Below are 27,395 nucleotides of genomic sequence, written 5' to 3'. Positions count from 1 at the left end.
GAGTATTCATTTACTTAGCTATGTCAACTGCAGTTATTAAATTACCAGTTTCTCACCTTTTGATTTCTACTTCTCAGGTGAGGGTGCCAACATCCTGTGCTGTGTTGTTGGCCCCGATCCTTCCAACATCTTGATATTAAGATGGCACCAGAGAAGAAGGCTGATGTTTTACGTGTCCCCAACCAATTGTGTTTTTATGTTTTGTTTCTTTGTGTTTGTAACTTATTTTAAAATTGATTTTGTACATAATGTTGCCGCTACCGTCTCTTATGACCGAAAATAACTTCTGGACATCAGAACTGCGATTACTCACCACAGACGTGCAGAATACTTTTTTATCTGTCACACCCTGGTCTTAGTATTTTGTGTTTTCTTTATTATTTTGGTTAGGCCAGGGTGTGACATGGGTTTATTATGTGGTGTGTTTTGTCTTGTTTTTTTTTGTAGGTATTGGGATTGTGGTATAGTGGGGTTGTCTAGAATAGTCTAAGACTGTCTGGAGTGGTTCTCAATCAGAGGCAGGTGTTTATCGTTGTCTCTGATTGGGAACCATATTTAGGCAGCCATATTCTTTGAGTGTTTGGTGGGTGATTGTTCCTGTCTCAGTATTTGTTTGCACCAGATAAGGCTGTTTAGGTTTTCACGTTAGGTTTCTTGTTTTGTATTTATTTGTGTTTCCATCTTTATTAAAGATGTATACAAATAACCACGCTGCATTTTGGTCCGCCTCTCCTTCACCGCAAGAATACCGTAACATTATCCTTTAGCGAGTCTGATGAGCCCGACATGAATGATATACTACTCTCCCGGGAACAGGCCCAGATCCCCGTGATTTGCATGAAGAGAAGGCAGAGAAAAATTTGTACTGCCTTCTGAGAATTCATAGGCGATCGAATAAACCCCCACTTCCTTTCATTCTGCTAGCAAACATGCACTCTTTGGAAAATAGAATAGATGACCTATGCAGAAGATTAAACTACCAACTGGACATTCAAACCTGTAATATTTTATGCTTCACGGAGTATGGGATGAATGATGACACTATCAACATACAGCTGGCTGGTTATACGCTGTACTGGCAGGATAGAACAGCAGCGTCTGATAAGACAAGGGACGACGGACTATGAATATTTGTAAATAACAGCTGGTGCACGATATCTAAGGAAGTCTTGAGCTATTGCTCGTCTGAGGTAGAGTATCTCATGATAAGCTGTACACCACACTATCTACCTATCTGTATTTTTTTAAGCTGTTTTACATACCACCACAGACTGAGGCTGGCACTAAGACCGCATTGAATGAGATGCATTCTGTCATAAGCAAACAAGAAAACGCTCACCCAGAGGCGGCGCTTCTAGTAGCTTGGGACTTTAACCCCTGCGCACGGAACCCGCTAGCGGGCTTAAATTCCATAACATACGGTGATCGCTACATAAATAGTCATATTAAACATTCATGAAAATACAAGTGTCTCACATGTATCGAAAGCCTAGAATCTTGCTGATCCAACTGCGTTGTCAGATTTAAAAAAGGATTTACTGCGAAAGAATACGATGCGATTATCTGAGCATAGAGCCCCATAAAAAAATTACAAAATTTAACCAGCACAGGGGTAACTTAATCACAAACTGCATTAAAATAAATAGTTTACCTTTGACGATCTTCGTCTGTTTGCAAAGTCAATGGGTCTGAATACTTTCCGAAGGCACTGTAACAGCACATGCTCCATCTTTTCATGTTACAGCCTTATTCTAAAATGGATTAAATATACTTTTTTTCTCAGCAATCTATACACAATACCCCATAATGACAAAGTGAAAACAGATATTTTTGCAAATGTATTAAAATAAAACCAGAAATACCTTATTTACATAAGTATTCAGACCCTTTGCTATGAGACTCGAAATTGAGCTCAAGTGCATCCTGTTTCCATTGATCATGCTTGAGATGTTTCTACAACTTGTTTGAGTCCACCTGTGGTAAATTCAACTGACTGGACATGAAAGGCACACACCTGTCTGTATAAGGTCCCACAGTTGACAATGCATGTCAGAGCAAAAACCAAGCCATGAGGTCGAAGGAATTGTCCGTAGAGCTCCAAGACAGGATTGTGTCGAGGCACAGATCTAGGCACAGATCTGGGGAAGAGTACCAAAACATTTCTGCAGAATTGAAGGTCCCCAAGAACACAATGGCCTACATCATTCTTAAATGGAGGAAGTTTGGACCCGCCAAGACTCTTCCTAGAGCTGGCTGCCCGGCCAAACTGAGCAATCGGGGGAGAAGGGCCTTGGTCAGGGAGGTGACTAAGAACTCAATGGTCACTCTGACAAAGCTCTAAAGATCCTCTGTGGAGATGGGAGAACATTCCAGAAGGACAACCATCTCTGCAGAACTCTACCAATCAGGCCTTTATGGTAGATTGGCCAGATGGAAGCCACTCCTCAGTAAAAGGTACATGTCAGGCCACTTGGAGTTTGCCAAAAAGGCACCTAAAGACTCTCAGACAATGAGAAACAAGATTCTCTGGTCTGATGAAACCATTATTGTACTCTTGGCCTGAATGCAAAGCGTCACGTCTGGAGGATACCTGGAACCATCCCTACAGGGAAGCACGGTGGTGGCAGCATCATGCTGTCGGCATCTTTTTTAGAGGCAGGGATTGGGAGACTAGTCAGGATCGGGGGAAAGATGAATACAGTGCCTTGCGAAAGTATTCGGCCCCCTTGAACTTTGCGACCTTTTGCCACATTTCAGGCTTCAAACATAAAGATATAAAACAGTATTTTTTTGTGAAGAATCAACAACAAGTGGGACACAATCATGAAGTGGAACGACATTTATTGGATATTTCAAACATTTTTAACAAATCAAAAACTGAAAGATTGGGCGTGCAAAATTATTCAGCCACCTTAAGTTAATACTTTGTAGTGCCACCTTTTGCTGCGATTACAGCTGTAAGTCACTTGGGGTATGTCTCTATCAGTTTTGCACATCGAGAGACTGACATTTTTTCCCATTCCTCCTTGCAAAACAGCTCGAGCTCAGTGAGGTTGGATGGAGAGCATTTGTGAACAGCAGTTTTCAGTTCTTTCCACAGATTCTCGATTGGATTCAGGTCTGGACTTTGACTTGGCCATTCTAACACCTGGATATGTTTTTATTTTTGAACCATTCCATTGTAGATTTTGCTTTATGTTTTGGATCATTGTCTTGTTGGAAGACAAATCTCCGTCCCAGTCTCAGGTCTTTTGCAGACTCCATCAGGTTTTCTTCCAGAATGGTCCTGTATTTGGCTCCATCCATCTTCCCATCAATTTTAACCATCTTCCCTGTCCCTGCTGAAGAAAAGCAGGCCCAAACCATGATGCTGCCACCACCATGTTTGACAGTGGGGATAGTGTGTTCAGGGTGATGAGCTGTGTTGCTTTTACGCCAAACATAACGTTTTGCATTGTTGCCAAAAAGTTCAATTTTGGTTTCATCTGACCAGAGCACCTTCTTCCACATGTTTGGTGTGTCTCCCAGGTGGCTTGTGGCAAACTTTAAACGACACTTTTTATGGATATCTTTAAGAAATGGCTTTCTTCTTGCCACTCTTCCATAAAGGCCAGATTTGTGCAATATACGACTGATTGTTGTCCTATGGACAGAGTCTCCCACCTCAGCTGTAGATCTCTGCAGTTCATCCAGAGTGATCATGGGCCTCTTGGCTGCATCTCTGATCAGTCTTCTCCTTGTATAAGCTGAAAGTTTAGAGGGACGGCCAGGTCTTGGTAGATTTGCAGTGGTCTGATACTCCTTCCATTTCAATATTATCGCTCCTTGGGATGTTTAAAGCTTGGGAAATCTTTTTGTATCCAAATCCGGCTTTAAACTTCTTCACAACAGTATCGTGGACCTGCCTGGTGTGTTCCTTGTTCTTCATGATGCTCTCTGCGCTTTTAACGGACCTCTGAGACTATCACAGTGCAGGTGCATTTATACGGAGACTTGATTACACACAGGTGGATTGTATTTATCATCATTAGTCATTTAGGTCAACATTGGATCATTCAGAGATCCTCACTGAACCTCTGGAGAGAGTTTGCTGCACTGAAAGTAAAGGGGCTGAAATAGTTTGAAATATCCAAAAAATGTCGTTCTACTTAATGATTGTGTCCCACTTGTTGTTGATTCTTCACAAAAAAATACAGTTTTATATGTTTATGTTTGAAGCCTGAAATGTGGCAAAAGGTCGCAAAGTTCAAGGGGGCCGAATACTTTCGCAAGGCACTGTAGAGCAAACTACAGAGATCCTTGATGAAAACCTGTTCCAGAGCGCTCAGGACCTCACACTGGGGGCAAAGGTTGACCTTCCAACAGGACAACGACCCTAAGCACACAGCCAAGACAACGCAGAACTGGCTTCGGGACAAGACTCTGAAGGTCCTTGAGTGGCCCAGCCAGAGCCCATTCTTGAACCTGATCGAAAATCTCTGGAGAGACCTGAAAATGCACGTGCAGCAACGCTCCCCATCCAACCTGAGCTTGAGAGGATCTACAGAGAAGAATGGGAGAACCTTCCCAAATACAGGTGTGCCAAGCTTGTTCCTTCATACTCGATGCCGTAATCGCTGCCAAAGGTGCAAACAAAGTACTGAGTAAAGGATCTGAACACTTATGTAAATGTGATATCAGTTTTTTTAATTGAATAAATTAGCAACAATGTATTTTCTTTGTCATTATGGGGTATAGTATGTAGATTGAGGTGGGGAAAACAATTTGATCAATTTTAGAATAAGGCTGTAACGTAACAATGTGGAAAAAGTCAAGGGGTCTGAATACTTTTCGAATGCATTGTATATTGCTGTAACTATGTTGACGAGAGAGAAGGCTTGAAGTGAGGGATCATTGAGGTTAGACAGGGTTGGAGGGGTTTGGAAAGGATTTTTACGATGGGGGAGGGTCTATTAGAAATTAGTAGGGCCCTTTTTTTATTTTTTCACAAGTACTGAGTTAGGTAGGATTTAGAAATGTGGAACTAACGTTGTAAACCGCGATTGACCACACTCCAGCACAGTAGATGGCGGCATGCACCTTTAACGTTTGTTTGCGGACTGCCATGATATCATAGAATAAGAACTACTACTACTACTACTACTACTACTCATGTGTGGCTTCTGTCATAGCCACCAGCATTTCTTTAGGAACAAGCCATAAAACGAGTCCAAATCAGAGGGTGAAGTTCCGCTTTAATTAGATCAGATAGGTGTGTTGTAACTTTTGCTAAATACTGACTTTAACATATATTGCTAAGAATGTGAGAGCAATGGAAGACCTAGTGGGCTTCAAACCCAATGATGATGACCACTCTAACCACTGTCCCAATAAGGGTTATCTCTAAGCTATGTGCTTATTGGGCCAGTATAGTTAGGGCCCAGTGAATGTTTTTGTAACATTCTCATGAAACGTGCCTTGAACATTAATATCTTATGTTCTGAGAACATGTCAACCATGTTCTGTGTATGTTTGGTGGGACATGGATGGAAAATTCTCCTAATCCTTAGAAAACTGGACACGAATGTTCTTGCAAACGTTACCAAGAAATGTGTGTAGAACATGAATATATTTTGTTGTGAGAACATGGTAACCATGTTCTGTGTATGTTTGGTGGGACGTTAATGGAATATTCTCCTAACCCTCAAACTGGACACATAAGATGTTCTTGCAACGTCCCATGAAACATGTCTAGAACATTAATATTGTTTATTCTGAGAACATGGTGACCATGTTCTGGGTATGTGCTGTTTGATATTAAGAGAATGTTCTCCTAACTCTAATGCAAAGACATGCTAAAAATGGTTCTCAGAAGGTTTTTGCTAACATGGATAAAATGTTAGCAAAAACAGAAAACTGGACACTCAACATTACGGGTAACAATACAAGCAGGTAACAATACAAGTTCTCTCTCCCTATAATTATTAGCTGGGCTGGAACTGGGTAAAGTTCATGATGCAGTCAAACTTAAAAGGAAATAAAAAAAATTGTTCTACTTAATATTCAGCATCTCCAGCAACATCAACATACAGTGAGCTCCAAAATTATTAGGACTCTGTATGCCAGCACTTTGTATTTGAAATTATACACTTGGAGGTTAAAGTGCTGACTGTCGGCTTTCATTTGAGGGTATTTTCATCTATTTCGGGTGAACCGTTTAGAACCTCCTTGTTGTTCATAGTCCACCTATTTTAGGGGACCAAAAGTATTGGGACAAATTCACTTACAGTGCATTCGAAAAGTATTCAGACCTCTTGACTTTTTACAAGTTACAGCTTTATCCTAAAACTTTATCCTAAAACTGATTAAATTGTGTTTTATTCCCTCATGAATTCACGTACAATAACCCAATTTGAATAAGCTAAAACAGGTTATTCAAATTTCTTGCAAATTAAAAAAATATAAAAAACTGAAATGATATTTACATAAGTATTCAGACCCTTTGCTGAGTACTTTTTTTAAAATACCTTTGACAGTGATTACAGCCTCGAGTCTTCTTGGGTATGACGCTACAAGGTTGGCACATCTGTATTTGCTGACTTTCTCCCATTGTTCTCTGCAGATCTTCTCAAGCTCTGTCAGTTTGGATGGGGAGCGTCGCTGCACAGCTCTTTTCAGGTCCCTCCAGAGATGGATCAATTCAGTTTTACCTTTTATTTTTTATTTTATTTCACCTATATTTAACCAGGCAGGCCAGTTGAGAACAAGTTCTCATTTACAACTGCGACCTGGCCAAAATAAAGCAAAGCAGAGCAACAAAAACAACAGAGTTACATATGGGATAAACAAACGTACAGTCAATAACACAATAGAAAAATCTGTATACGTTGTGAGCAAATCAAGTAAGGAGTTAAGGTAATAAATAGGCCATAGTGGCAAAATAATTACAATTTAGCATAAACACTGGAGTGATAGATGTGCAGATGATGATGTGCAAGTAGAGAATACTGGGGTACAAAAGAGAAAAAGAAAAAAAAACAACATGGGATGAGGTAGTTGGGTGGGCATTTACAGATGGGCTGTGTACAGCTGCAGTGATCGGTAAGCTGCTCTGACAGCTGATGCTTAAAGTTAGTGAGGGAGATATAAGTCTCCAGCGTCAGTGATTTTTGCAATTCGTTCCAGTCATTGGCAGCAGAGAACTGGAAGGAAAGGCGGCCAAAGTAGGTGTTGGCTTTGGGGATGACCAGTGAAATACACATGCTGGAGCACATGCTACGGGTGGGTGTTGCTATGGTGACCAGTGAGCTGAGATGAGGTGGGGCTTTACCTAGCAAAGACCTATAGATGACCTGGAGCAAGTGGGTTTGGCGACCAATATGTAGCGAGGACCAGCCAACGAGAGCATACAAGTCGCAGTGGTTGGTGACAAAAGGGATGGCACTGTGATATACTACATCTAATTTGCTGAGTAGAGTATTGGAGGCGATTTTGTAAATGATATTGCCGAAGTAAAGGATCGGTAGGATAGTCAGTTTACTATTGTATGTTTGGCAGCATGAGTAAAGGAGGCTTTGTTGCGAAATTGGAAGCCGATTCTAGATTTAATTTTGGATTGGAGATGCTTAATGTAAGTCTGCAAGGAGAGTTTACAGTCTAACCAGAATCCTAGGTATTTGTAGTTATCCACATATTCTAAGTCAGAACCGTCCAGAGTAGTGATGCTAGTCGGGCGGGCGGGTACGGGCAGCAATCGGTTGAAGAGCATGCATTTTGTTTTACTAGCATTTAAAAGCAGTTGGAGGCCACGGAAGGAGTGTTATATGGCATTGAAGCTCGTTTGGAGGTTTGTTAACACAGTGTCCAAAGAAGGGCCAGAAGTATACAGAATGGTGTCGTCTGCGTAGAGGTGGATCAGAGAATTACAGCAGCAAGAGCGATATCATTGATATATACAGAGAAAAGATTCGGCCTGAGAATTAAACCCTTTAGCACCCCTATAGAGACTGCCAGAGGTCCGAACAACAGGCCCTCCGATTGAAACCCACTGAACTCTGTCTGAGAATTAGTTGGTGAACCCGGCGAGGCAGTCATGGCCAGGTCAAAGAAGACGGCTGCACAGTACTGTATTTTCACAGTACTATATCGTTTAGGACCTTGAGTGTGGCTGAGGTGCACCAATGACCAGTTCGGAAACCAGATTGCATAGTGCAGAAGGTACGGTGGGATTCGAAAATGGTCGGTGATCTGTTTGTTAACTTGGTTTTTGAAGACTTCAGAAAGGCAGGGCAGGATGGATATAGGTTTGTAACAGTTTGGGTCTAGAGTGTCACCCCCGTTGAAGAGGGGGATGACCGCGGCAGCTTTCCAATCTTTAGGGATCCGACGATACGAAAGAGAGGTTGAACAGGCTAGTAAAAGGTGTTGCAACAATTTTGGCAGATCATTTTAGAAAGAGAGGGTCCAGATTGTCTAGCCCAGCTGATTTGTAGGGATCCAGATTTTGCAGCTCTTTCAGAACATCTGCTGTCTGTATTTGGGTGAAGGAGAAGCAGGGGGGGGGGTCCTTGGGCAAGTTGCTTCGAGGTTTGCAGAGCTGTCGGCCGGGGTAGGGGTAGCCAGGTGTAAAGCATGGCCAGTCTTGGAAAAAATGCTTCTTGAAATTCTCGATTATCGTAGATTTATCGGTGGTGACAGTATTTCCTAGGGAGGAGGTGCTCTTATTCTCCATGGACTTTACAGTGTCCCAGAACATTTTGGAGTTAGAGCTACAGGATGCAAATTTCTGTTTGAAAAAGCTAGCCTTGGCTTTCCTAACTGACTGTGTATATTGGTTCCTGACTTCCCTGAAAAGTTGCATATCGCCGGGGCTAATCGACGCTAATGTAGTACGCCACAGGATGTTTTTGTGCTGGTCAAGGGCAGTCAAGTCTGGAGTGAACCAAGGGCTATATCTGTTCTTAGTTCTACATTTTTGGAATGGGGCATGCTTATTTAAGATGGTGAGGAAAGCACTTTTAAAGAACAACCTGGCATCCTCTACTGATGGGATGAGGTCAATATCCTTCCAGGATACCCGCTTATTTTTTTAAATTTAACTTCTTATGGTATTAACTTCCACTTGGCCAAAAGCCAGGGAAAATGCAGCGCGGCAAAAATTATATAAAAATCTAACTTTCATTAAATCACACATGTAAGATACTAAATTAAAGCTACACTCGTTGTGAATCCAGCCAACATGTCAGATTTAAAAAAGGCTTTTCGGGAAAAGAATAAGAAGCTATTATCTGATGATAGCACAACAGTAAACAAAGAGGGTAGCATATTTCTACCCTGCAGGCGCTACACATAATGCCAAAATAAAATATAAAACATGCCTTACCTTTGACGAGCTTCTTTTGTTGGCACTCCAATATGTCCCATAAACATCACAATTGGTCCTTTTGTTCGATTAATTCCATCCATATACAGTGGGGAGAACAAGTATTTGATACACTGCAGATTTTTGCAGGTTTTCATACTTACAAAGCATGTAGAGGTCTGTCATTTTTATCATAGGTACAGTTCAACTGTGAGAGACAGAATTTAAAACAAAAATCCAGAAAATCATATTGTATGATTTTTAAGTCATTAATTTGCATTAATGGACTATTTTGTGTATGTCCATTACATGAAATCCAAATAAAAATCCATTTAAATTACAGGTTGTAATGCAACAAAATAGGAAAAATGCCAAGTGGGATGAATACATTTGCAAGGCACTGTAGGTGTCACTTGTTAAATCCACTTCAATTCATGTAGATGAAAAGGAGGAGACAGGTTAAAGAAGGATTTTTAAGCCTTGAGAATATTGAGACATGGATTGTGTATGTGTGCCATTCAGAGGGTGAATGGGCAAGGCAAAACTATTTAAGTGCCTTTGAACGGGGTATGGTAGTAGGTGCCAGGCTCACCGGTTTGTGTCAAGAACTGCAACGCTGATGGGTTTTTTCTCTACAGTTTCCAGTGTGTATCAAGAATGGTCCACCACCCAAAGAACAACTTGACACTATTGTGGGAAGCATTGGAGTCAACATGGGACAGAATCCCTGTGGAACACTTTTGACAACTTGTAGAGTCCAGGGTGAACTGAGAGCCAGAACTTGTGGGGCCAAATAAAATCACCCCACGGACCATCAGTTGGGGAACCTCTATACAGAGGAGCTGAAACTTGCCACTGTGCTCAGTTTTAATCACATTAATAGGATAGATGACACAGACATGATGAATAAGAGGTGGGTCTACTAGTCTGGTAAATGTACACCAGCAGACATTTACATTAAGGAAGTGTGAGTGTCTGTAGTAGAAGAAGGACTGTGTGTGTGGTGTGTCTGGGAGAGCACATGTGTGCCTGTGTGTGTCAATGTGTGTGAGGGAGAGAGAATAGGGGGAGGAGCGAGGGAGAATCCGATAATGAGAGGTATTTGATTCTTCTTCCCTTGCTCTCTCTTTCTCTCAGGGGGTCCAGGAGATCACGCGGATGGCAGTGGCTGCTGCCCGGCAGATGATGGAAGCTGGGTGATTGAGTCTTGTCTTTAATAGTGGCAGGTGTTCCAGTAGCTGTTCCCGAGCGCATGGGGCTTCAGCCAAGGTGGTGAGGGCACGCAGCGCGTTAGCACACACAGCTCTGTCCTCACTGCCCACCAGCTCCAACAAGGGGGGAATGGCACCTGCCTTTAAGGCCTGGTACTTCCCTGTGGAAGACAGAGGGGAGAAGTGAGCATGAGTGAGTTAATGATGAGGTTGACACTATCTGTTGAGACATTGACACTTCTGCATTAGGGGAAATAGCACCACTGACTGCCCCACCGTTGTTGTTATTGGTTTTTTTGTTGACTAAGAATAGATGTGGAGCATCACGCAACGTGGTGAAAAAATAAATCTGTATATATTCTGCTGTTCTATCACGTGCAATGATGTCCAAGGAAAAAAAACTGTGCTCGTTGTTTGCAGTAACTTCCTTGTTGATGTAATATCGCAAATGGACGTGGCAGTTTTACAATCTAAGTAACATAATTAAAAAAATCCCCATCAAAACCCTTCAGTTGAAGCTAGAGATATGGGCTGTGTCTCAATCCACCACATCCTCCCATGTCGGCCTTCCCCATCTGCGGTGGAAGGCAAAGGTTGGCTATTAAAGAATATAAAATATAAAATAAATGTTGATTTGTTTAACCTCTCTAGGGTAGGGGGCAGCATTCGGAATTTTGGATGAAAAGCATGCCCAAATTTAACAGCCTGCTACTTGGGCCCAGAAGATATGATATGCATACAACTGGTAGATTTGGATAGAAAACACTCTAAAGTTTCCAAAACTGTTAAAATAGTGTCTGTGAGTATAACATAACTGATTTAGCAGGCGAAAACCTGAGAAAAATCCATTCAGGAAGTAGTTTTTGTTTTGTAGTTTTCTATTCAATGCCATTACAGTATCCATTGACATAGGACTCCATTTGCAGTTCCTATGCCTTCCACTAGATATCAACAGTCTTTAGAAATAATTTCAGGCTTGTAATTCTTATAAATGAGGGAGTAAGACCAGTCTGAACAAGTGGACCCAAACGTGACGCAGAGTTTTTTCAGGCGCATGTGCACTTGTTTATACTGCATTATTGACTGTATGTTTGTTTTTACTCCATGTGTAACTCTGTGTCGTTTTATCTGTCGAACTGCTTTGCTTTATCTTGGCCAGGTCGCAATTGTAAATGAGAACTTGTTCTCAACTTGCCTACCTGGTTAAATAAAGGTAAAATAAAAAAATAAAAAAATAAATTTCTTGTTTACCTTTTATATTGACGACGTTATTGTCGGTTGAAATATTATAGATCATTTAGGCTAAAAAACAACCTGAGGATTGAATATAAATATTGTTTTACATGTTTCTATGAACTTTACGGACACAATTAGGATTTTTTTGTCTGATTGTTTTGACTGAGTTTGAGCCTGATTACTGAAGAAAACGAGCTAACAAAACGGAGGTTTTTGGATATAAAGAGACTTCATCGAACAACAGGAACATTTATTGAGTAAATTAATGTCTTCTGATTAACACCATATGAAGATCATCAAAGGTAAGGTATCTCTATTTCTGAGTTTTGTAACGGTTCTGCTTGGCTGGTTACTGTTTGTAATAATTTGTCAACTGGGCTATGTTTTGGGCTAGGTATGTTCTGGGCTAGGTATGCTTTCGCCGAAAAGCATTTTATAAATATGACACTGTGGTTGGTTTAACAAGAAGTTCATCTTTAAACCTATGTAAAATATGATTTGTTTTCTGAGTTTTTATAATGAGCATTTCTGTAATAGAATTTGGCGCTCTTCAACCTCACTGGATGTTGGCCGGATGGGACGCTAGCGTCCCACATACCCTAGAGAGGTTAACACTTTTTTGGTTACTACATGATTCCATATGTGTTATTTCATAGTTTTGATGTCTTCACTATTATTCTACAGTGAAGAAAATAGTAAAAATAAAGAAAAACCCTTGAATGAGTAGGTGTTCTAAAACTTGACAGGTAGTGTACATAAAGTGCCTATGCAAAGTTTTCAGACCTATTTACTTTTTCCACATTTTGTTACATTACAGCCTTATTCTAAAATGGATTAAATAAAAACATTTCCTCAGCAATCGACACACAATACTCCATAATGACAAATCAGGTGTTAAGAAATGTTTGCAAATGTATAAAAATAAAAATAAACTTATTTGCATAAGTATTCAGACCCATTTGATACGAAACTTGAAATTGAGCTCAGGTGCATCCTGTTTCCATTGATCATCCTTGAGATGTTTCTACAACTTGATTTGAGTCTACCTGTGGTACATTCAATTGATTGGACATGATTTGGAAAGGCACACACCGGTCGATAAAAGATCCCACAGTTGACAGTGCATGCCAGAGCAAAAACCAAGTCATGAATCAAAAGAATTGTCCATAGAGCTCCAAGACAGGGTTGTGTCGATGCACAGATCTGGGGAAAGGTACCAAAACATTTCTGCAGCATTGAAGATCCGCAAAAACCCAGTGGCCTCCATCATTCTTAAATGGAAGAAATTTGGAACCACCAAGACTCTTCCTAGAGCTGGCCGCCTGGCCAAACTGAGGAATCGGGGAGAAGGGCCTTGGTCAGGGAGGTGACGAAGAACCCAATGGTGACTCTGACAGAGCTCTAGAGTTCCTCTGTACACATGGGAGAACCTTCCAGAAGGACAACCATCACTGGAGCACTCCACCAATCAGGTATTTATGGTAGTGGCCAGACGGAAGCCACTCCTCAGTAAAAGGCACATGACAGCCCCTTAGTTTGCCAAAATGCACCTAAAAACAGACCATGAGAAACAAGATTTTCTCGTCTAATAAAACCAAGATTGAACACTTTGGACTGAATGTCAATCGTTACAGAGCTTGAGAGGATCTGCAGAGAAGAATGGGAGAAAATCTCCAAATACAGGTTGTAGCGTCAAAGGTGCTTCAACTAAGTACTGAGTAAAGGGTCTGAATACTTATGGAAATGTAATATTTCAGTTACAAAAATTATACATTTGCATACATTAAAAAAAAAACTGCTTTTGCTTTATCATTATGGGGTACTGTGTGTAGATTGAGGGAGAAAAAACATATCGATTTTAGAATAAGGCTGAAACGTAATAAAATGTGGGAAAAGTCAAGGGGTCTGAATACTTTCCGAATGCACTGTATCTACCTCAATTACCTCTTACCCCTGCACATCGACTCGGTAGTGGTACCCCTTGTATATAGCCAAGTAATCGTTACTCATTGTGTATCTATTAATACTTTTATTATTACGTATTTTACTTTACTATTATTTATCTTTTTTTCTCTCTACATTGCTGGGAAAGGTGTGTTAGTAAGCCCATGTCCAAGAACAATACTTATCTTACAAGCCTGAGAATCATGGGAAAATCTAAAGGGAAATCATGGGAAAATCTAAAGAAATCAGCCAAGACCTCAGAAAAAAAAATGTAGACCTCCACAAGTCTGGTTCATCCTTGGGAGCAATTTCCAAATGCCTGAAGGTACCGTGTTCATCTGTACAAACAATAGTACGCAAGTATAAACACCATGGGACCATGCAGCCATCATACCGCTCAGGAAGGAGACGCGTTCTGTCTCCTAGAGATGAACGTGGTGCGAAAAGTGCAAATCAATCCCAGAACAACAGCAAAGGACCTTGTGAAGATGCTGGAGGAAACAGGTACAAATGTATAAAACGAGTCCTATATCGACATAACCTGAAAGGCCGCTCAGCAAGGAAGAATCCAGTTCCAAAACAGCCATAAAAAAAGCTAGACTACGGTTTGCAACTGCACATGGGGACAAAGATCGTACTTTTTTGAGAAATGTCCTCTGGCCTGAAGAAACAAAAATAGGAACCTTTTGTTCATAATGACCATTGTTATGTTTGGAGGAAAAAGGGGGAGGCTTGCAAGCCGAAGAACACCATCCCAACCGTGAAGCACGGGGGTGGCAGCATCATGTTGTGGGGGTGCTTTGCTGCAGGAGGGACTGGTGCACTTCACAAAATAGATGGCATCATGAGGCAGGAAAATGATGTAGATATATTGAAGCAACATCTCAAGACATCAGTCAGGAAGTTAAAGCTTGGTCGCAAATGGGTCTTCCAAATGGACAATGACCCCAAGCATACTTCCAAAGTTCTGTCAAAATGGCTTAAGGACAACAAAGTCAAGGTATTGGTGTGACCATCACAAAGCCCTGACCTCAATCCTATAGAAAATTTATCGGCAGAACAAAAGAGTGTGCAAGCAAGGAGGCCTACAAATCGGACTCAGTTACACCAGCTCTGTCAGGAGGAATGGGCCAAAATTAACCCAACTTATTGTGGGAAGCTTGTGGAAGGCTACCTGAAATGTTTGACCCAAGGTAAACAATTTAAAGGCAATGCTACCAAATAATAATTTAGTATATGTAAACTTCTGACCCACTGGGAATGTGATGAAAGAAATACAAGCTGAAATAAATCATTCTCTCTACTATTATTCTGACATTTCACATTCTTAAAATAAAGTGGTGATCCTAACTGACCTAAGACAGGGAATTTTACTAGGATTAAATGTCAGGAATTGTGAAAAACTGAGTTGAAATGTGAGGTGTATGTAAACGTCCGACTTCAACTGTACGTAAATGCAATATTTAATTTCATAAATTTGCATAATTTAAAAAAACAACAACAGTTTTTGCTTTGTCATTATGGAGTATTGTGTGTAGATTGAGGGGGGGAAACTATTTAATCAATTTTAGAATAACGCTGTAACGTTAAAAAAATTGTCAAGGGGTCTGAATACTTTCCAAATGCACTGTATATGGTAGTGGAGTAGGACCTGAGGGCACACACCTAGTGAGTAATGAAATCTGTTATGAATGTTTTGTAATGTTTTTAATATTGTATAACTGCCTTAATTTTGCCAGACCCCAAGATGAGTAGTTGCTCCCTTCCCAGGTTCAGGCGAGAGAAAGACAACGTCTCTCCCTGCCTGTTGATTAACACCACTGTCGTCCTGTTGTCGGACCTTACCAACACATACTGGACCTCCAATATCAGAAAAAAACAGCAGAAAAACAACCAGTAGCTCCAGGTAATTGATATGCAGTGCCTTTAGCACTGTCGACCAAACGCCACCTTCCTAGTAGCCCACACACAGCACGCCCCATCCCAGTGAGGCTGTGTCTGTCGTGATCACCCTGCGGGACACTACCCGGCCCATGGGAACCCCCTGTGACAACAGTCGCAGGCTTCTCCAAGGAGTTAACGCCCTCAGGCACGACAGGGATAGCTTGAGCAACAGATGGCAATGGCGAGATGCATCCAGACACGTAGTTACGTGAACCAATCGCTGGGACTCACCGACTATATTAGCCGCCAAAACATGAGCAATTTGAACTTGTCCAAATCATTCAAGTACAGGATGGGATGCAGCATTTCATTACTGTTAAGAACGAGGAAATACCGGCTGAACCAACCGCTTCCGAGACGGGAACACCCCGAATAGCCCGCTTCCAAAGAAGAGAGAAAATCTCCTCTCTCAAAACAGGGGCTAGGACACACCCACTGTGAGACCTCCCATATATTGTCATCTGAAGGGGTGGAACAGCACGAGTACTGGGATAATGTGGTTATTTTGTCATGTCCTCTCACACCAGCCACTCCCGACAACCTTGTGTTCAACTGTGGGGATACCCTTGGACACCATACGCCCTTGGGTAGAAGCACTTCGCTCTGGAGAAGAGTGTCCACCAAATGACAAAAATACAAATGCACAATGTTACCATTGACAGCCCAAAAACTTGGCCCTGTTTGTCATTCTCAGTGGTGCATGACATCGAAGCCCCACATATGAAAAAAAATTGGCGTCCAGATATCATACCCGAGACTCCTAGTCATAAACCTGAGTTGGACAAGCGTTAACGTGCATTTTCCCAGCAGGAAGGTCATATTGCCAACATTACTTGAATGCAGCAAGAAAGCATTGCTACTTCCTGCTTTCACGTCTCCTCGGAACGGGACTGCATGAACTCCATAGATGAGCCAAACACTCCTTCTGCGAAATTGGCTCACCCAAATATCATTCACCACTTAGGTAGGCTATTTGTGACAAAGTCAAACAGAGAGACACTGGTCCACCGGAACCAGCCATGCTTTTTCGGGAGTTTAGGACTAAGAATAGCCTCTCTGTTAGTCTCCAAGACCAGGTGGCTAACTAGCTTCCCATACCAGCATGCAAGCTAGCTTCCCATACCGGCATGCGCCCCTTCTAAAACAGTTCCACATTCATGCAACTTGGTTGAATGTGAGTTATTCCAGGTAAAAAAATGGAAAGAGTCAAGCAACGCTTTACCGCAGTCATCACAGGTGGTAAAACATTCCTCAACCTGTGCTAACTCCATTGCAAAGGAGAGGAGAGCTATACCGTCGTGCTGCTGCTCTGCAGCCCAGCGCGATATCTGTGGCAGAGACTTGAGGTTGCTGGAGTTAGCTCATCCATCTCTTCCTCCGAAACCCCCCCAAAACCAGTCAAGAGACCGGGAAGCAGAGAACTGGAATGCCCATAGGGGAATTGAACCCCAGTCAATTCCCCCGCATGACAGGTGAGGAACAACTCCGTATCAGTTATTTTCAAAGAAAGGACCGTCTCCAGCACAGGAAGTTGGTGGCACCTTAATTGGGGAGGACGGGCTCATAGTAATGGCTGGAACACAATACTATTACTATTCCAATTAATGGAATGGTTTTGAACTCAAACACTGGTTTCAATGTGTTTGATACCATTCCATTCACCCCATTCCAGCCATTTTTATGAGCTCTCCTCCCCTCAGCAGCCTCCTGTGTTCCTTCAGTAACCACAATTTTCCTAAGAAGTCAACATACAAGAGAGGCTGAACTCAGCCGGTGACACCGGTCACAGGAACTGTTCCGAGCCAAAGCAGCCTGAGCGTTTATCCACCCCAGGCAAACAGGATAGCACTTGTGAGTATATTTTCATTGTGGGCAGTCAAGATCACTTTTGAGTCAAAATGCAAGCTGAGTCTAATTTGGTGAATTACTTGTGAGCCACAGCTGAGCATAATAATTACATATTTTTTTACTGGACTGATGGCCTGCATCTGAGGGTCAGTCTGAGGGGAGGGAGCAGCGGTGAGGTTGCCTCTCACCCGGCTCACCGTCCCTTCTCTCTCCTTCCACTGAGAAAAGGGGACACAGTCTTCCAGCTGATGGCGAATGTCACTCTGCATTATTTCTGCCTCATGCACCAATTTATGTTGTTAGTCCTATGAGCAGAGAAAGTGGAATATTCCTTGATATTAAAAAAGACTCAAGCCGCTAATGACAACAACACAAGAACGGCTCATAATAATGGCAGGAACAGAGCAAACCGAATGGCATCAAACACCTGGAAACCATGTGTTTGATGTATTTGATACCATTCCACTAATTCAGCTCCAGTCATTACCACTAGCCCGTTCTCCCCAATTAAGGTACCACCAACCTCCAGTGATAGGGAGAATGCGCATTTTATGGCTTATAAAAGTGTTGAACAAAGTGTTGTCAGTGCTGAATAACAACTTAAACATTAAAACAGCAGCTCTTTGCTGTATTCGTTGAGTAGTCACGGTTTTAAAATATTTGAAATCTCACATTATTAACTTTGCTGTGCGATCAAGGCTTCTTTTTTACAGTCTATGGCGCGAGGAAACTGTGCAGACAAAGTGATCTGAGCTATCTGATTGGCTAGTAGTAGGCCTATAAGTGCACTTGATTTGTTCTCTGGGCCTGCCGGGTAGGTGGACACATCAAATGGTTCAAAATGGGAACAATTTGCCTTCCCGATGCTAGGGCTGCTGATTCAAGTGCACCTACCGCCAATAGCGGTGAAACAAATACAACAAATATTGTTTTTGTTTTTACAGAAATGTTTGGTGATTGACTAGGAATGCCTTGGAGATCAACCAGTTAATCGCGATCGACCCAGTGGTGACCACTGCCCTTAGTAGGGCATGGTCGGCGGTTCAAATCCGGCCTGTTAGCCTTTTTGAACTTATTCTTACCACAGGCCATCTTACACAAGCAAGGAAGCACTGGCTAAACAATCAGAGCAGAAGTGGTAGGCTTTTAGCAAACATTAATCCTACCCAAACAAGGAAGTATTAGCTCCTCAAGCAAAGCAGAAAATAGTTTGCTTTTAGCAAACACAAAACACAAAACCTGAGACCAAGACCCAAAACTAGCAACATCTAGGGGGACGAGTACTCTCTCCCCACTAACAGACACCTAAGTCGGCACCAAATCCAGTAGTCTTTGTGTGCTTGTAAATTGCGTGACAAGTTCTTCGTCAGGCGAGCTGTAGAGCGAAGAATTTAGGAAACGAATGCGAGCCCCGGTGTTATAGCCAGATAGGTGGGGTTTCCGAGGGCGGGCTCTGCATTCATTTGCCCATTGGGTGTGTTTTTAGTTTTCTTCAGGTGAATGTGATTGATCATTGACACCCTATAGTATGTTATGCTGAGTGACTGACTGAAAGAGAAACCACAGACACTCCCCACTGGGCAAAACACTGGTTGAATCAACGTTGTTTCCACATAATTTAAAACACAAAAATCTATGTGATGATGTAGAAAACAAATTGGATTTGTAAAAACTCATCAACGTAAGGGCAATTCGTCTTTTTTTTCACACCACATTTTAACCTAAATCCAATGACATGGTGATTTGATTAGTTGATTTCACGTTGATTTCAAGTTAACAACTCAACCAAATGTAAATCAAAACTAGAAATTGAACTGAAGTCTGTGCCCAGTGGTCGGCCCTGTTTGACACCCTTCCATTTTACAGTGTGTTAAAGAGACGCTCCATTTGTTTTGTAGAATTTCAGCCAGTAGTTTTGAAAGTAGCGCTCACAAGTTAAAACGAGTCCTTGAAAATTGTGCACGATTGTGTACAACATCATAACGTCATTGTTCTCTAGCCTCTGTATTGTGTGCACAAAGAGAATTTTTTAAAAACTGTGTTGGGTGTGCATGTTGGGCTCACCCCGCAACCTAATTGGACAATACTGTGCCGGCCTGATCCAACCTTCCATTTTAATCTTGCAACCTCATTGGACATCATTCCACCTGCCAATTAACATTGTCCATCATGTTTGGTTGTTATCCCATTGTAGCGCATGCTCTCAGCAGACTAGTATGTCAAACCAGCAAGTGAATGTGATAATGTGAATGCAATCAACAGCTGCAGTGTTGCCCACATTGGATTATCCCATATTATGGAATACATGGGTAAAAGTTTATGAAGACAAAAGGTGAACACATGGAATTATTTCATTTGGATGGATAGTTGACACAAGATAAAGGTAGGCCAATATTTCCTAATCTTAAAAGTGGGTTTGCAGTATACATTTCTCAAGTGCATCAAAGTTACGTATGTTGTGTCACGATTCACATTAAAATAAAGGTTACATAAAAAATAAAAATAAATCACGGATTGGATAAATGGATGGATGCGCGCCTTGTAAAAAAACACGCAGCCTATTGCACAATATATTCCAAAAGTCAAACAAAATACACCAGAAACACGATTTAGGAGATACAGGTTGTGAGCATAGTGTTTATGATCGGGTTGATAATTGTGACTCACCACCTGTATTTGGTCTTATGTAGCAAAATTTGAAATGTTGTTTTTTACATTAGATAAAAGTAGAGACTCAGAGCTACAAAATAGTATATCATACCCTGCATTTGAGGAACAATGGGAAAGTTATTCTGCTTTGAAAGTTGATCAACTTGCAATCTCACTTTTGAGAAAATTGCCTTTGAATGTTTTGCTATCTAGTGAAGAGCACTTCTTTGTCTACACCCGTTCAGCATCGTTCACACCCTGTTAAGCTTTAGCCCCACCCATCTCGTTTCGCTCTCGAAGCTCACACTTGACGCTCTGGCTGATGATTTGTTTACCTCTGGATAGCATGAAAACAGCCTAACCAGCTCTGCTGGCAACAATTTAATTACGCTTTTTTGCAGACGTTTACTGGCACCAGCCATATTCAACAGGTGTTGTACACACGTCACGTAACGTTAGCTAACAAGCCAGCCAGCCAACGTTAGCTAGTTAAACATTGAACAGTGCCAACAATGCCACAGTGCTAGGAACCACACTTATGCAGCTCCACTACACAACACATTTTTTTTTAAAGCCACGTTCGACAGGATTACCAACACAGACTGACGAGCTTCTATGGCAGAACAATCTGAACTCCTCTCTCGGCATGTCGTGCCCACTCATTATCTCAGCCAATCATGGCTAGTGGGAAGGTTGCTCACTTTTTCTGTGGCTTAACCAACAAGGCTCGTAATTTAACAATTTAACAATTGTATTCGTATTTATTTAGATTTTTTTTTTTTTATTACGTTCAAACGGCAATCCTGTGAAGTCGTGACTTGCAACATTCGCCTAGTTTCCTGAAATGGGTCACAATTATCTTCTAATGTATTTGTGTGACTACAATGCACACAACATTTTGTGGTTTGCAGAGAAATGCATTGAAAGAGATACAGTACCAGACAAAAGTTTGGACACACCTACTCAATTCCAAGGTTTTTATTAGATTTTTAGTATTTTCTACATTGTAGAATAATAGTGAAGACATCAGAACTATGAAATAACACATATGGAATCATGTAGTAACCAAAACAGTGTTAAACAATTCAAAATATATGTTATATTTGAGATTCTTCAATGTAGCCACCCTTTGCCTTGACAGCTTTGTACACTCTTGGAATTCTCTCAACCAGTTTCATGAGCTAGTCACCTGGAATGCATTTCAATTCAATTTGGGGCGGCAGGTAGCCTAGTGGTTAGAGTGTTGGACTAATAACCAAAAGGTTGCAAGTTCGAATCCCCGAGCTGACAAGGTACAAATCTGTTGTACTGGCCCTAAACAAGGCAGATTAACCCACTGTTCCTAGGCCGTCATTGAAAATAAGAATTTGTTCTTAACTGACTTGCCTAGTAAAATAAAGGTAAAATAAAGTAAAAAAACTTGTGAGGTGTCTGTTTCTCAAACTAGACACTCTAATGTACTTGTCCTCTTGCTCAGTTGTGCACCGGGGCTTCCCAATCCTCTTTCAATTCTGGTTAGGGCCAGTTTGCACTGTTCTGTGAAGGGGGTAGTACACAACGTTGTACGAGATCTTCAGTTCCTTGGGAATTCTCGCATGGAATAGACTTCATTTCTCAGAACAAGAATAGATTGATGAGTTTCAGAAGAAAGTCTTTGTTTCTGGCCATTTTGTGCCTGTAGTCGAACCCACAAATGCTGATGCTCCAGATACTCAACTAGTCTAAAGAATGCCAGTTGTATTGCTTCTTTAATCAGGACAACAGTTTTCAGCTGTGCTAACATAATTGCAAAAGGGTTTTCTAATGATCAATTAGCCTTTTAAAACAATAAAATTGGATTAGCTAACACAATGTGCCATTGGAACACAGGAGTGATGGTTGCTGATAATGGGCCGCTGTACGCCTTTGTAGATGTTCCATAAAAATCTGCCGTATCCAGCTACAATGGTCATTTACAACATTAACAATATCGACACTGTATTTCTGATCAATTTTATGTTATTTTAATGGACAAAAAATATATGCTTTTCTTTCAAAAACAACGACATTTCTAAGTGACCCCAAACTTTTGAACGGTAGTGTATGTAGGAACTCCTTCAAGACTGCTGGAAAAGCATTCCTCATGAAGCTGGTTGAGAGAATGCCAAGAGTGCGCAAAGCTGTCATCAAGGCAAAAAGAGTGGCTACTTTGACAAATATTTTGATTTGTTTAACACTTTTTTGGTTACTACATGATTCCATATGTGTTATTTCATAGTTTTGATGTCTTCACTATTATTCTACAATGTAGAAAAGAGTGAAAATAAAGAAAAACCCTGAAATTAGTAGGTGTCCAAACTTGACTGGTACTGTACATTAAACTACTACCAAGGTCTTATAAATCTTATAAATCTAATTTCAGATGTTTTCTACCTTATGCATGGATTTGATAGACGTATGCAATGTATTTTATTATGCATGTATGAGCGATACATCAACACAGAGTCCAAAACGGGAAGTTTAAAAAATAACGAGGTAGTTTTGAACCCTCCAGAATGTCTCTATAATGTAAGTTCCCTGCAACATAGAGATAAGCCTATGTTGTTAACATTGTTCACATGCAAACTTGCGCCCTAACTCTAAACTATTACTTAAGACAATATATATCTAAAATATCCTTTCTTTCACATCCATTCCCCTCCTTACCTTCAGTGATAATAGCTGTGTTCATAATAGTCCCAGCAGCACTGGCAGTCACTCCTGGGTCACAGTCTGATAGCAGCTTCACCAGGATTGGGAGAACTCCCTCCTCACATACCTTGTGCTTTCCTTCTGATGGAACACTAACAGGGCAAACAGGGGTCTTCAAATGGAATCATAACTTAGTTCAAAGCAAGCTTTTTCCACTTACATTTAATTGATTTTCATTTTGCATGCACATATTACTAGAGTGCATTTTTTCTACATGACACCTATCATTCATGAATATTGAAAGCCTCAAATTCCAAATATTTAGATTTGTAAAAAGTATTCTTTCCTGTCAGTAAGTAGAGCATGGCTGCGTACCAAATGGCTCCTAATGACCTAATAAGGCACTACTTTGACCTGGGCCAATAGAGCGCTGGTCAAAAGTAGTGCAGTATGTAGGGAATAGGGTGTCAATTGGAACATATCCATGTTTGTGCCTCTGCTCACCTGATGCCCAACATGGCGGAGGCTGCGGCCCGGCGGATGTCAGGGGAGGGGTGAGAGAGCTGGTTTCGCAGCATGGGAACTCCGTCACTGGCCAGGGCCGGCAGGGCATCCACCCTCACACAGTAGCTGAGAGTGGCCAGGATAAGGGCCCGGATCTCCTCCTGCTCAACAGGCAGCTTCATCACCAGCCGGGGAACCAGGCCCAAAGTTACGATACACACTGCACCTGACCAGGAGACAGAAGGTCATAAGGTCATAAGGCCCTAAAACATGTCCATCGTCTAAGGATTTGGATTCTCTTTCATTGAATCACTTGTTTCGTTAATCATTGTTACATTTAGAAGATCTTATAAGATCAAAACGTCGGCAAAAAATAGTAATTAAATTGTTGCCAGCCGCACAGTTACAGTCACAAACACTCTAGATAACATCAAAACAGCCTAACTAGCTCTGCTAGGGCAAGTAAAATGGTCAGAGTGAGGGGTTCTCTCATTTGTGTCTGGAAGTAGCTTGCAAGTTAGCCAGTTAGCTTGGGTGCTTGACTGCAGTTGTGAGTTCAGAACGCTCGGATCAACCCTACTCCTCAGCCAGAGCGTCCAGTGAGCGAAATGCTCTGAAATTACAAAATGACAATCTGACAATGCTCTGAATTTACGAACGCCCAGAGCGCACTCTTGCACCCCAGATTGAATTTACAAATGCACCTTATGCTCAACTGAAAGGATACCATTTGTTTACAGTATACTAAAAGGAACTAATAGCATATAGTATGTAGTATATACTCATTAAGTATGTAGTATACAGTATATTAGTATGTGTATTCGGAACACAGCTATAGTGTTTGAATAGTGTCTAAATCAAAATACATCCAAATGTCATGTGTAATTCCTTCAGCTTGCCTGGAGTGTCACTGTAATTGGGGCAGCTGAAAACCAAAGACTAAAGCCTAGGCATACGTACCTGCAGGAAACTCAGCCACCATCTTCAGTGCACGATGCATGTTTTTACGACAGGCATCAACTGGCTCGTCTAGAAGATCAGACAGTGGAGCCACCACATCCCATGTGAGGAAGGCTTCTCTAGGGACATACACTTGTGTCACTCACACCAATCGCCACTCACACCAATCGCCACCCAACCCAAGATTCCCTCCACTCATTTGCAAGTCCACAAGTTTAGTCGTGTCTACTATTTATGGGTGTGAAATAAGTACCCCAAAAAATGTTTTACTAAGGATTGTTTCCTCATCCGGATAACTTGCCATAGAGAAGTTGACTGTTGCAGAGATACTTGATATAATGACAAGATGCTTGTGTCGCCACCCTAACAATGGGATTAGTTGTCCACAGAGTGGAACGGCAGGATGTCAAGCACATCTCTTTGGATTGATGGATAAATCTCGTTATTTAAATACTTTTTGAATATGCGATGAGAGGTGGTGATGTCATCTGCCTGTATTCAATGGAGAGTGAGATGCTATGCTAACCTCATGAATATGCATCGACATTTCAAATTTCAACTGGGACAACTCAAAACTAAAGTGTTTTTTTCTCAAAGTGGCTGAGATGTCAGGTGCATCACACTTATATAAGTACACTCGTAGCAACCTAAGAATTACAAAACATATATTAGATCAAATAAGCCTCAATATGTATCAATAAAGCAATACATTTTATCTTGACTAAATTTGACACTCTCATTGCCCACATACAAAAACTCTTCACTTGTTTAATAATTAATGATCTGCTTAACATGGACATATTTTGGGTGGAGTAAACGACCTCGCTTCGCCTCTTCCTCTTTGGCTGTGGTCATTGACATTGTTGGTAAAACCATATTGTACTAGGCTGCCACCTACTGTCTGCAGTAACCATAGCATTGACCATTGGGTAGACCAAATGATTCCTGGGCATGGGATTGCTCACCTCCCTACATTATGGGCAGCTAGTAGGTAAAAGACTTCTGTAGTTTTGATTCTCACTGAGCTGTCTCTGTCTTGCAGCAGGACCTTCAGCCTCTCCAAACAGCCTGAAACAAATTCACAGAGGATATATCTAGTTTGGAAACATTTACTTCCCGCTGGTTAAGAGAAGGCTTTGTGAAGAATATAGCCCAAATAATTTACAGTACTCAGAAGGATACGCCTTGTTGTCCCCTTTTGTTGACTATTGTGCGATTAACAGGCACACTTCTAGCTTCTAGATGTTGTGCGTGGGTACGAACTGAGTCCACGACAAAGATATTCGTTCAGGCGATCAGCTTCCAAAGTAAATAATACAGAACCGTCTTATTCGGAGTGTAAGCTAGTAGAGCTAGCTATCTCGGTTACAGAACGGGGAGATCCAGCGTCCATGCAGTGAGATACCAGCCAACTAAGTTAACAATGGGAAACCGTGGGAACATAACAATAGTGAACAGTCCTGCGTTGTCTAGCTAATAACACGTGTGTATAGCTGCCTTATGCAGGTGAACGTATTATCTCCCAAAACCATTACAATGCAAGATTTGTGACTCGTGAAACAGATGCAGCAATTTAAAAATGAGATTCCACAAATGTTTTGTTTAAGAAAGCAATGATTTTATACAATGCAATAATGGAATATGCATCTTACCTTTGTGAATAGCCTCATATGCCCTCTTTGGGTCATGAACCAGGTCGCAGAGGGCTGCAAGAGCTCTATGTCGTATGCACAGCTGTGGATCTTGCAGTTCCAGAGAGAGCCGCGGAAGGGCTCGGTTGCCGAATGCAACAGGTGCTTGAGTCGGGTCAAAATGCGGGGGCAATTGCTCCGAAATCCTTGTGCTAGCCATACTCTAACAAAATAAGTATTGTTATTATTAAACAACTGTTGATTATAGCTAACCTTATATCGCTATATTGTAACAATAAGCTGCCTGTTACTAGTTGTTTGCCAGCGAGCAGAACAGTTATTTAGCTACTCAAGCGCCACTGCTTCTCACTCCACCAATCGTTGCTTAGTAACTAGCTATCTGTACACAATACACATACCTTTCCCCTTTCCCCCCCCTTTTTTTTACAGGGTATATATTTGTTGTTAGTAATATTTCACTAGTTGTTTGAGTAAAAAAAAAAAGTGATTAACATAAGTACAATACATTACATCACATTCCCCTTTCCCGTCCTTCTCAAGCTTGTGCGTTTCTATACGAAAATGACCTTAGGCAGGCCTAGACCATTACCTACAATACATCTCTTTCACTGACCTTATTATTATCGAATTTTTTATTATAACAAAACAAAACAATAAAAATGTGTTTATTGGTTTCATTTGTTGCCCTTATTTTAATTGTCATTGACAACAGGGCCTCTTTCCAGAACAACCAGTAGCCTATCACAAAGAACACTATGCTGCATGTTTTCCCTGACCAATACAGGTGATGTGGGTCAGTGGTTCCAAACATGTGGGGCTGCCCGCATATATATATTTATAAACTGGGTGGTTCGAGCCCTGAATGCTGATTGGCTGACAGCCGTGGTATATCAGGCCATATACCACGTGTATGACAAAACATTTATTTATAATGCTCTAATTATGTTGGTAACCAGTTTATAATAGCAATAAGGCACCTTGGAACAGCCCTTAGCCGTGGTATATTGGCCATATACCACACCCCCTCGTGCCTTATTGCTTAATTATATACAGTACCAGTCAAAGTTTGGACACACCTACTCATTCAAGGGTTTTTCTTTATTTATACTATTTTCTACATTGTAGAATAATAGTGAAGACATCAAAACTATGAAATAACACATATGGAATCATGTAGTAACCAAAAAAGTGTTAAACAAATCAAAATATATGTTATATTTGAGATTCTTCAAAGTAGACACCCTTTACCTTGATGACAGCTTTGCACACTCTTGGCATTCTCTCAACCAGGTTCACCTGGAATGCTTTTCCAACAGTCTTGAAGCAGTTTCCACATATGCTGAGCACTTGTTGGCTGCTTTTCCCCAGAAATGTGTCACTCAAATGTCACATGAATACACATTAGACATGGCAAAATGTATAGAATTGCAAGAAAAT

The 27,395-nt window shown here is 41.3% G+C and overlaps 1 protein-coding gene across 1 annotated transcript; it reads right to left on the bottom strand.

The window, feature by feature from the left end:
• Window positions 1-10,158: 10,158 nt before the first annotated feature.
• Window positions 10,159-26,324, bottom strand: rsph14 (radial spoke head 14 homolog). The gene is made up of 6 exons (XM_020463839.2): window positions 25,959-26,324; window positions 25,272-25,374; window positions 24,307-24,425; window positions 23,347-23,572; window positions 22,858-22,994; window positions 10,159-10,712 (listed from the first exon to the last, which is right to left on the bottom strand). The coding sequence occupies exons 1-6, from the start codon at window positions 26,155-26,157 to the stop codon at window positions 10,474-10,476; spliced, it is 1,023 nt and encodes a 340-aa protein (XP_020319428.1). The 5' UTR covers window positions 26,158-26,324; the 3' UTR covers window positions 10,159-10,473.
• Window positions 26,325-27,395: the final 1,071 nt, after the last annotated feature.

Source organism: Oncorhynchus kisutch, linkage group LG3 (genome assembly GCF_002021735.2).
Source record: "Oncorhynchus kisutch isolate 150728-3 linkage group LG3, Okis_V2, whole genome shotgun sequence".
Classification (NCBI taxonomy): Eukaryota; Metazoa; Chordata; class Actinopteri; order Salmoniformes; family Salmonidae; genus Oncorhynchus; species Oncorhynchus kisutch.
This window is presented reverse-complemented; position numbering and strand designations above follow the sequence as displayed.